Raw genomic sequence first — 10,762 nt, 5'->3', positions numbered from 1 at the left:
GTCTTTTCCTATCTGCTTCCACACAGACCGGACAACAGTGAGGCCTGCAACGTGAGTTCAAACCGTCCCCAGCAGGGGGCAGCGCTGTCCCAGCTGTCACTGCAGCTGGCTGCATGAATCGGTTCAGATCAGTCAGTGACTTAGGTACTTTAGGAATTAGGTACTTTAACCCTTGTGTTGTCCTTGGGTCAAATTTGACCCATTTCTATATGAGAATGATGGGTTTCTTTGAACTAAATTGCCCCAAAATAACATGAATGCGTGGCTGTTGCGTGCTTATGGAAGCCATGTAACATTCTTGGCAGGTAAAATTAATTAATTATTACAAATTAATTATTCATTCATTCATTCATTCATTGAATTGTGGGGGTGTTTTTATTTATTTTTTTTATTTTATAGCATTTGAAATAAACTGTGATCCACTCAACATCCTCTGATCTTAACTAGCAGTCAAAATAATCCACAATTTCAGTTTTTTTTAAACAAAAAATATAGGCATTATGTCATTTAAATTATGTTTATTGACCATGTATTTAAAAAAGCGTCGAAAAAAGTGACTAAAACGTTTCAAAAAGCGTCAAAAACGTTGGAAATAGCCCAAAAAAAGTTCAATACTTGAGTAAATGTACTTAGTTACATTCCACCACTGGTCTGTGATAAAATAAGATGAGCAAGAGGGGACACTGTGAGATGATCTCTGTCACATGTGGAAAGTAACTGTAAATACTGTAACTAACATCGCGTTTAAGGTACTTGTACTTTTCGTAGTACTACATTTCCGGGAGGCTCGGAATGAAGATCTTTTAAAATATGATGCATTTCATTTGAAATATGAAACTACTAACTGTATGTGAATGTCGGTTCGTCCATCAGTCAGTTATCAGAAAATGTATCTGCAACCCTTGCAACTTGATGACTGATTATTGATTTGAAGTGCATTAGGAAGGGATCTCGTAATGGCTGGTCTAAACAAGAGCGATAAAGACAGCAATCAGTATTCATATGCTCCTCTAACTACTTGAAAAATTGTCCTTTGACTCATTTTTCATGCAAACATTTCATGATTTCAGATCGTCAAATATGGGAGTTTGTCTGCTTTTCGTGGTCTTAAACTAAAGTAAACTTGATGGTTTGGAAGATCTGGACTGTTGGTTGGAAAAAAAAAACACTAGAAGGTTTCACTTTATGCTCTCTGTAATTTTATGTCGGTAATTTTATCGACATTTCTCGCAATGTTCACGTGTTTCACAAACAAAGCAATCCATGGTCAACAGTCAACTCCTGCTACATTAATGCGTGAGTAATAATAATCTAATGCTACAGTATAAGAGTCACACGGGACACTTTTCGGCATTAAATATTTGGTTACACTTTACTACTACAGAGTGACATGACACTGTTGTGAACGTGTCATAAACATTATAAACAAGTCCTAAACCTTTATGACATAACGCTTCTTTTAGTAAGTGTTATTGGGTTTTTGTCATGACAAGTTATGGTTAGAGTTAGGGTTAGGGTTAGAGTTCATGTGTCATGACAGTGTCATGTGTTCATGATAGTGTTATGTCACTCTTATGTAGATGCCTTCAAGTAAAGTGTCACCAAATATTTTGACTTTTGACCATGCCATTCAACTTCTAGGACTATTTCCAATGCAGGACTTTCACTTGTAACAAAGTCTATTCTCAGTGTTGTATCAGTACTTTTATTGAAGTAAAGGAACTGAATACTGCGCCCACCACTGATCTCTAGGAATATTAAACTCTGACAGCTGGTAAAATGTGTCTGAGGCGTGTTTCCTGTGAAAGTGGAAATTCATTGTGTCGCAGTAAAAAGGCTTTGATGTCAATAGTAATAAAAACAGGTCAAGGTCATGTTTTATTTTTGGTGAGGCGGTCGTTGGCAACTCAGCGGCTTGTGGTTAGAGACACCTTACCACTGTTTTCTTCTTTGAGTCAGATTTAAGCCTTGTGTTGTCTTCCATTGGATCATGCATCGTCCTCCCGGGTCAAAACTAAAAATCACTTTTACTAACGTTTTTGTCTCTTTTGGTGCTTTTTTTCAACGTCTTTTGGCAATTTTTGGACGTTATTATAGGAAATTATGCCTATTATACCTTTTTTAGACTAAAATTAAAGGAAGGATAATCACAGAATGGCATATGTCATTCAGTCAGGATACTGTTTTGAAAAATTTCAATTATTTTTTCAAATGCTAAAAAATTCAACAAAACACACAAAATTCAATGAAAGTATAGATTTTTGTTGTACTTGCGAAGCGCGTTGTATGGATTGATCCATGTTATTTTTGGGGTAATCAAAATTAGGTAGTTAAAAAGAAACCCATATTTTTGATATAGACATTTAAACAATGGGTCAGATTTGACCCCGAAGACAACACAAGGGTTGAAGATCACTGTAAGGCAAGGCAAGGCAGCTTTATTTAAATTATCATTAATGAAATGTCTTCAGCCTTGATTTAAAAGAGCTGAGAGTAAGGCCCCCGTACAGTTTACGACCAGTTGGTCTTTCAGTTCCAAGGTTTTTCAGTACATTCAGGAATCGTTGCATTATTGACATAATTTTTTGACATTTTAGTGGATTCTTTTGATGAGCACTGACAAAATGGACTTTTAAGCCAGGGTTGTTGGTCAACTGTCATAGTCTGTGTGTGAAAGTACATTTCCAGGATAAAGCCTGACATCCAGATGTTCAGTTTGGCCCCCCATATTCCGCTCTGTCCGTGTGTTGCCGTTCCCAAACTCCGTTCACTTCGGGAAACAACAACAAACTTGGAACCTAGCAAGCTGCACGCCAAAAATGTCAAGTTTTGAAGAAAATGTGGCCCGTGCAACTAGGCGGTCCTGCTTGGTTTTTTCGGGGAATGATTGTAAAGATCGACGGAGAATATGTTCACGGCATTTACTCTCGGGGAGATTTGTGTTGAAAGAAGTTCCCGCGCGCGATATTACTCTAACCATGTATCCTGCTCATTTAAATAGCTCACGTTACTGTCTTGTGTGAAGAGTTAACTTCATTTAATGTTGTATGTGGCGTTTTCTTTGGCGGGGTGCAAATGCTCCTCCCCGAGACGATTCAGCAGAGCCACCGTCGCGGCGTCCGGAGCTTAGCGCCGCCCCAAGACAATTGCGATTGGTTTAAAGAAATGCAAGCAACGCGTGCGTTGTTTTCTTCTATCCCAGAATGCACCTGTGGTGTAGCCACTCCACAGCGCTGTGGGCAGTGTGAGACTCTTGAAGCCAAAACATCTGGATCGCACCCTGGTGGCTGGCTGCAGTATGGGTCATAAACCCCGCCCCCTCCATTTTAGTGGATAGGACATGGGCCATGGGCCATGGGTTTATTACGGGGAGTGAGGCTTTCCTTGTGTAGAAAAGTACCGTAAGCGGCAGCTGCCGCTGACACAGTGATGCACATACTTTTCCATGGGTAGCGAAGCTACAGTAGTCAGTGTTTGATGTTCGCTGCAAAGACAAACTAAATCACCTGATTAATGCAACTTAATCACGGCGTCTCCCGGCCATTTTTCACCGCAGAAAGCTGCTACCAGCCAGGCTAAAGCTAATATAGTTAGCCTAAAGAAACAAAGGGTCTGTCCCAACCAACGTTACGGTTTGGAGCCGCGACGCTGGAAACGTAACGCTAATCTACAGGGATCATACGTTTTGAAAAAACTGGAAAAGTTATGGAATTTGAAAAATGCAAATTCCAGGCCTGGAAAGGTTTTGGAAACATAAAAAGACCCAGAAAGTTTTGGAAAAGTCATGGAATTTTTTTTTAACACAGCGTAATAATATGTCATTAATAAATGTATTTTCACGTCGTCTTAACCTCAACATTCTATTCGGGGAGCGATATTATGAATCCCACTATGAACCACATAAATTGTAATTCATTTTATAGTTAAACCTCTGAGGGTAAACTTTAACACAGATTTGTATTTTTGTATACTGTATGTTGACTGACATTTTCAGGAACACATAGTCATGGAAATTTGCCAAAAGTCGAGTCATGAAAATGTCATGGAAAAGTATTGCTTAAAATGCGTATGAACCCTGAATCTACAGCAGCAGTCTGTGTCTTACATAACGTCATTTACACTGATTTAAGTGTTCTTTCACAGTTTGTTGCTAGTGCGTGACATGCAGGCTCTGCATGCACAGCCAACCACCAATCACGATCGCTGTTAATCAATTTATCAAAACAACCAAAGCAGGCCCAGCTAATTAGGCCGCAACCTGAAAATTTAGAGGAAGCAGCATACGCATTTAGGGCTGTGCGCGATTGAAGAAATTCTTAGTCGACTAACACTCATTCAATTGTATCGACTAATCGATTAGTTGATTTCATCAACAGATCTGTAAATCTGAGTTTCATGCAAGAGTCATGCAAAAGCACCACTTTAATTCTTGTGTTTACCAGAGATGTGCTCATACGTTTCTTGGAAATAAGTCATTCAGCATGAAAACAGCATCAGACATGACTAATCGACTAAAGAAATCGAAGTTGACTAAGACCAAATCGACCGATTAGTCGACTAATCGACTAAGAGGGAGCAGCCCTACATGCATTATTACTATCATTCACTTCAGCCTGGATTGATAGTATTATATGAATACAGTGGTGTCATGTCATTCAGCCAGTGTATTTAACCATCTAATGTCCCTCTCCAAAATCACTCCAGAAGAGTAGTCACGGCGCTTACTTGCTTTGGTGTTTGTAAAGCATTAAATTTCAACAAAGACTAGTTCACATAATAAAAGTTCCTTTTTCATTTTTTTATTTTCTGTGTAGATGCACTCCCCTACAAAATCACCCCAGTCTTTTTTGTGTATCGCATGAAAAAAAGAAAAAGAAAAATAGCAATGTCAGTTTGTTTTCGATTATCGTGCAGGCCTACTGTCTTGGGGTTTATCACTGAAGTGGAGCGTGTGACCGTGCCATAAACACAGTCCAAACTGACGCATGCTGTCCAAGCATTGTTATTAACGACAGATAGTAACGGGACGGCTACAGTGAGTCATAGCGGGGTTCCTACATGCGTCAAACACCATGATGCCAAAAGTCGACCAAAGAAGGAAGAATTGGATCTGCATGGTTGGAATGGTTGTAGTACATCCTCGACAACAGTGACTCATAGATCATATAACTGGATCAAACTTAGAAAAAAAAAATATGAACATCATGATGAACTCGGACCTTGTTTTTTGGGATTGTTTAGGTCCATTTATCGTTCAGAGGTTGTTGTGAGGATTTGGCAATGGCAATTTTATTTCATAGCGCACCTTTCATTACACAGAAAACAAATAAGAAGATACAGTATAGGCATTTAGACTTTTAGCTTTCTTTGATTGTTAACAGACATTTATTTTGGCTCTGAAAGGAAAACACCGAGATCCTCCCTGCTTTTTACAGAAAGTAAAAACCTTTGGAACCCTAACCCTAACACTAGTCGTTGAAGTTTCCAGTTTCTTTTTGTAGAGCCCTCCATCAGTTACAAATATACGCTGCATGTTTATACCTGCTGCAAATATATACCCATTAAAGCTGGTTACATTTTAAGTGCACCCTTACGCTTAGCAAACAGAAAAGCCAGCACAGTGTAAATGTCACCATGGGAGGAATTATTTGAACCCAAACAGCCACCATACTTGTGCTCTGTTGAGTCATTCATACCCGCCCTTGTTTATAACATAAAAACTAGCCCTTACATGCGTGTTTTTTTTCTTTCTCAATATCCGATCACCTGAAAGGTTTCAGCATTTAGTTTTACGACTGTTTATTTCGATGAAGAGCTAATTCTCGGCATCTGTCTCTAGATACGGGCATGATGTGGACTGAGGCGTTCACTGTCTAAGTTTTACAAGTGGAAACTCCTTTATACAAATATTTAATGTGAACAGGCAGCTGTCACCAGCAGACATGTGATCTTAGTGGTTTTATATCAGGTGCGTCAAACTCCGTTTCCCAGAGGGCCACACTGGAAACTGAGAATCACATCAAGGGCCAGACATGTAGAGTTTATTGTCATGGCTTTTATTTAAGAGGAAAAAGTCAAATATTTTAACTGTATTATTGCATGTCTCATATACTGTAGTCTTCTCACTTACAGTTTGGGCCTCATAAAGCCCCCAAAAAGTTGAAAAAAACGCCCAAAAAGTTGGAAAAAGGCCGAAGAAATTGTCTGAAAAAGTGGCAAAAACATCCTTAAAAGTGCCAACAACTTCAGAAAAAGTGGGAAAACATTGAGTAAAGCGTCCAAAACGTTAAAACAAAGTGCCTATAGCATTGAGAAAAAAAACCCGCATAAACGAAAAGGCATCAAAAATGACCAAAAATGTAACAAAATAAAAAAAAGCACCAGAAATGTAACAAAATAAAAAATTTAAAAGCACCAAAAACTTTGGGAAAGCGACAAAAACTAGGTGGGCCTCAATTTATTGTGAAACTAAATTGAAATGCGGGCCGGATCGTGTGTTTTATATTATCTATCAGCGTATTAATGTAGGATTTCTTTCAAGAATAAGGATGGCATTATTCTGTATTTTTCTCAATGTCAACAAATCCCATGAAATAACCCCAAAAGCATCAACGTGTTAGTCGGTCTCTGGGTTTACCTTCCATCAGGTTTTCGGGTCGGGTATCGTTTCGATTTTGACGATTCCAATTCCGAACCGGTACTTTTTTAAACCGGTTAACTTTTTTTTCGGAAAATATTTCAGTCGACACGTTAAGTGGAACCGAAATGAGGAAACCGAAATTTGCGTTCTAATCTGGTCCGATTCCTACCGGCTGGGTACCCAACCCTAGTCAGGTTTCGGCCGCTTCGTGGCAGCGTGGGAGTACATGTGTAACTAAGGAGAACTCCCTTTCTTTTATGTCAACACAGATGTTTTACTTTTCCCATTGTGGGTTGAGGATAGCTCACTCAAACACACACAGGCTGCTTCCCTATTTGCCAAAAATAGAAAAGAAAGTAGAACGTGAACTTTTTGTTTCCCCCCAAATTTTGGGAAGTGGTTCTTTTTGGAGAGGCCTTTATCATTAATTGACCTTCTTAAAGAGAATGCATCAGATTGATTCATAATCACCCTCTGAGTCATTTTTTTTTTTTTTTTAAACAAAGCCCATCTGAAAAATGTTTCTCTGATTTATGCTGAAGAAAAGCCAAAACACACTCCCTTTTTGAATATGCTCTGGAGCATTGTTTGAGCCTTCAGCCAAGCAATAAACCCAGTGTTTATAGAAACCTTGTCGAAATGAGTCAAGCCTCGTTGTCGTTGTTGTGAAGCTGCTCGAAGATGGTCACGTTTCTGTGACCTAAACCATACCCTTGTGTGGGAGGGGCTTAGGAGACGGTTTGGGCTGCAGCAGAAAGGGGGGAGGGACTGAGAAGTTGTCGATGTTCAAATTTGTTAGCAAAGTCCTGGCTCTTCACAATCTTACCTACAGCAGCTTTAATACTTAATTTCTTCAGTGTTGTCCCATTAAAAGATACAATGAAATGTTTACTAAAATGTGAGGGGTGTACTCACTTTTGTGAGATACTGTATCTTTCTGTCACTACTTCACAGATCTATATGCTGAGGCCGGGATAGGTGTGTTAATGATGACGAGATCCAACGGTCTGCGTAGACATGATGTTGTCACTGCCTTCCGGATCAGCCCATATGAGCATTTTTTTGACTGAGTCTTATTAGACAGATAGATATTTTATTGTCCCATGAGGGAGATTTGTTTTCACAGTCTGTTTCATGCACGTGGCAATATACCCGGACAAATACATAAACAGATAACATAAAGACAGGTATATACGCATAGAAACAACCATATTTAAAAAAATGTCATATATCTCATTCAAATTTGGTAAGAAAAAACAACAGCACAATGTAAAAAGTCATTAGAAGACGTGTGAAATGGGTCTACAGTGTACAGCTAACACACACACACACTCACACACACACACACACTGTTGGGTTTAAAGGAGGACATTCCCCTGACCTACAACTGGCAAAGCCAAACCGTCCTTGATGTCCCAAATACTTTGACAAAAGCTGTCTCGAGGTTTCCACAGTGTGCTCGTAACCACTGCGCCAATGCCAGATACCCTGAGGATTATTTCTGAGGATTTATTTACACACACACACACACACACACACACACACACACACACACACACACACACACACACACACACATATACACACACACACACACACACAACACATATACACACACACACACACACACACACACACACACACACAAAAACAGACACACACACACACACACACACAGAGTTCACCTGGCAAGACATTTCCAGCAATGAGGCTTACTGTAATACTACTAATACCCCTAACCCTTTTCATATGGTGTGTGTGTGTGTGTGTGTGTGTTCACCTGTTTCCCGCCTGGTTTCCAAAGAAAACCTGAGCTACCCGCCCTTCAGTCTGCACCGAGGTCTAAGTCAGATTTAAAGAGCATCAATTTAGACGAACTGGGAACCCAAAAAAAACTCATAAAACCTTAAAATAAGCATGCAGCTTAGTTCATGGGGACAATATAAAGTTACAGTTTGCAATTAGATGAACAGCCAAACCAATCCAGCAGCTGTTATGTCTGTGTGCGTGCAGTGCATGGTGTCTTGAGTTAAGTTTGCTGAAGTTCTGCTCCCGCATTAATCGGAAGACTGATCATTTCCTCTGCAAGGAGAAGTCAAATCCTTTAACCAAAATTAATTTTTGTTTTGAAAAGACGTAGGATATTGAAAATATCCCTTACAAGTCCCCTACTAAGCCCCTGCAGCCTCAATAACCCTATACTGAAACAGAGAGGGGAAAAGATGCAGGAAATGAAAGCAATCCTGTCTTTAAGAGAGCTTCTCAACTGGAATATACGTGATGTGTTGGCAGCACAGATCCTCTGAAATATGGTCTTGTCTGAACAGTAAAAGCTGGCCTAGTGATTTTGAGATGAGGTAAAGTATAGGGCGTTTTTTCTCCGATTCAGGTAAAGTGGCTGACGGTGATTACAGACGCCAGGTTTCAGCTGCACTTTGTGGATAGAATGTCCTCTTACTGTATTACGTGTCATGTTTAGCGTAATGCTCACTGGAAAACAAACTTTAAAAAAATTGCTTGTGGTTTGTTTTCCAGTCAGCATGGTTTCGGCAACAAGTCCTCCAAAACCACACAATGATAAAGGTTATTTGTTCCTAATATGACCCGTAGGGAGCATTTGATAAATTAGGGGCCCCTAAGCGGTGGCAGGAAATGCGAATATCTAAACCAGAGAACGTAAGGTCACAGTTTTAAACACGTCATTAACCTTGTGAAACGGCCGCAGTTTTGGTAAGGTTTAGGCACCAAAACTACTTAAAGGAAACGCGCGACTTATTGGGACTTCAGCGTATTCACAGTATCCCCCAGAGTTAGACAAGTCCATACATACCCTTCTCATCTCCGTGTCGTGGACTCTGTCTGAAGTACCCAACGCTAGCCTAGCTTAGCCCAGATCCTGGAGGTAACCGGCTGCATCTAGCCTACCGCTCCCAATCGTGACAAAATAACGCCAACATTTTCCTATTTACATGTTTGATTTGTATAGTCACGCGTGCACAAATAACTAGCGGTGGTACCGAACCGGTTCCTTCGCAACCAGTAAGAATCGGACCAGATTAGTACAAAAATAAACGTAAAAATAGACGTAAAAATATCACACTTTCTCTGTAGTCTACCGTTAGCTAGCTACCGGAAATGCAAGCTACTTTTAAAATGCCATATTTTCCCCTCTGGTCTCACCCAAACGGATGTGAAAGCATATTATGGCGGTTCCAACATCTATCAAAGAGCCTTTCTTTGATGTAATTTTTCAGTTTTTCAAGAATCGTGTTTAGGAATCGGAATCGTTTTAAAAATTCCCAGTTCGGCATCAGGAAACGTAAAAATCCAAACGGTACCCAACCCACTATTAATAAGGAAACATACACACAGCCATGATTAACCATACATGTGAACTATATTCTCAGAAGGTGAAGCACTGCTACTTCTGCTACTTGGGCGGAGTGATTATCACTCCAACTCTGAGCGAACTCCAGGCGAACGCTCTGAACAGCCAACCACCGGGTTTGGCGGGAACAGCAAATCACCGCCCACGTAGTAGCGTGCTTTGCCTTTCTGATAATATAGTTCCCAGTATGTAGGTATACGGTTAGAAGATGGCTGTGTCTCTGGACCTTGTTGTTTGTGTAGCGGCTGTGACTATACAAATGATGGACGGTTACCTCCAGGATCTGTGCTAAGCTAGGCTAGCGCTGGGGCGTCAGACAGAGTTACGCACGCACAGATATGAGAAGGGTATGTATGGACTTATCTATAGATGTATGGATATGGTGAAAAGACAAAGTCCCAATAAGTCGCGTGTTCCTTTTAAGTTTATAGAAAAGGTCGTGGTTTGGGTTAAAATCGGGTTAGGGGTTAGGGTTAGGTTTGGGGTTAAAAAAAACTCCCCGTTTACTTTTATTTTGAAATGGGACTCGAAATCCCAGTCTCCTGGGGAAAGTCCTGTTTCTGTTTACTCAACCTATATTCATAGGAAGATCCTTGTACTCTTATACTTTGTCACCTTACTTCCCCTTTGCCCCCGTTGTAATTACTACAGCTATTAGAGGGCAACGGTAAATAAAAAGTGTAAATATGAGTCACGGTTGCTGTTTGAACTAAAGACTGGGTGTATTTTGCGGG

At 40.2% G+C, this 10,762-nt stretch overlaps 1 protein-coding gene across 1 annotated transcript in view; it reads left to right on the top strand.

Moving 5' to 3' along the window:
- The window catches only part of LOC120571546 (ectonucleotide pyrophosphatase/phosphodiesterase family member 2-like), an 84,702-nt gene that overhangs the window by 52,108 nt on the left and 21,832 nt on the right, over positions 1 to 10,762 (top strand). The window contains exon 24 of the mRNA XM_039820549.1: positions 1 to 51. This exon is cut by the window's left edge and continues 103 nt beyond it. Coding sequence (XP_039676483.1) covers positions 1 to 51 — 51 coding nt within the window. The remainder of the gene's footprint in view (positions 52 to 10,762) is intronic.

The sequence above is a fragment of the Perca fluviatilis genome, chromosome 13 (genome assembly GCF_010015445.1).
Source record: "Perca fluviatilis chromosome 13, GENO_Pfluv_1.0, whole genome shotgun sequence".
NCBI classification, from domain to species: domain Eukaryota; kingdom Metazoa; phylum Chordata; class Actinopteri; order Perciformes; family Percidae; genus Perca; species Perca fluviatilis.
The sequence above is the reverse complement of the archived record's forward strand: the minus strand, read 5'-3'. Positions and strand labels throughout refer to the sequence as shown.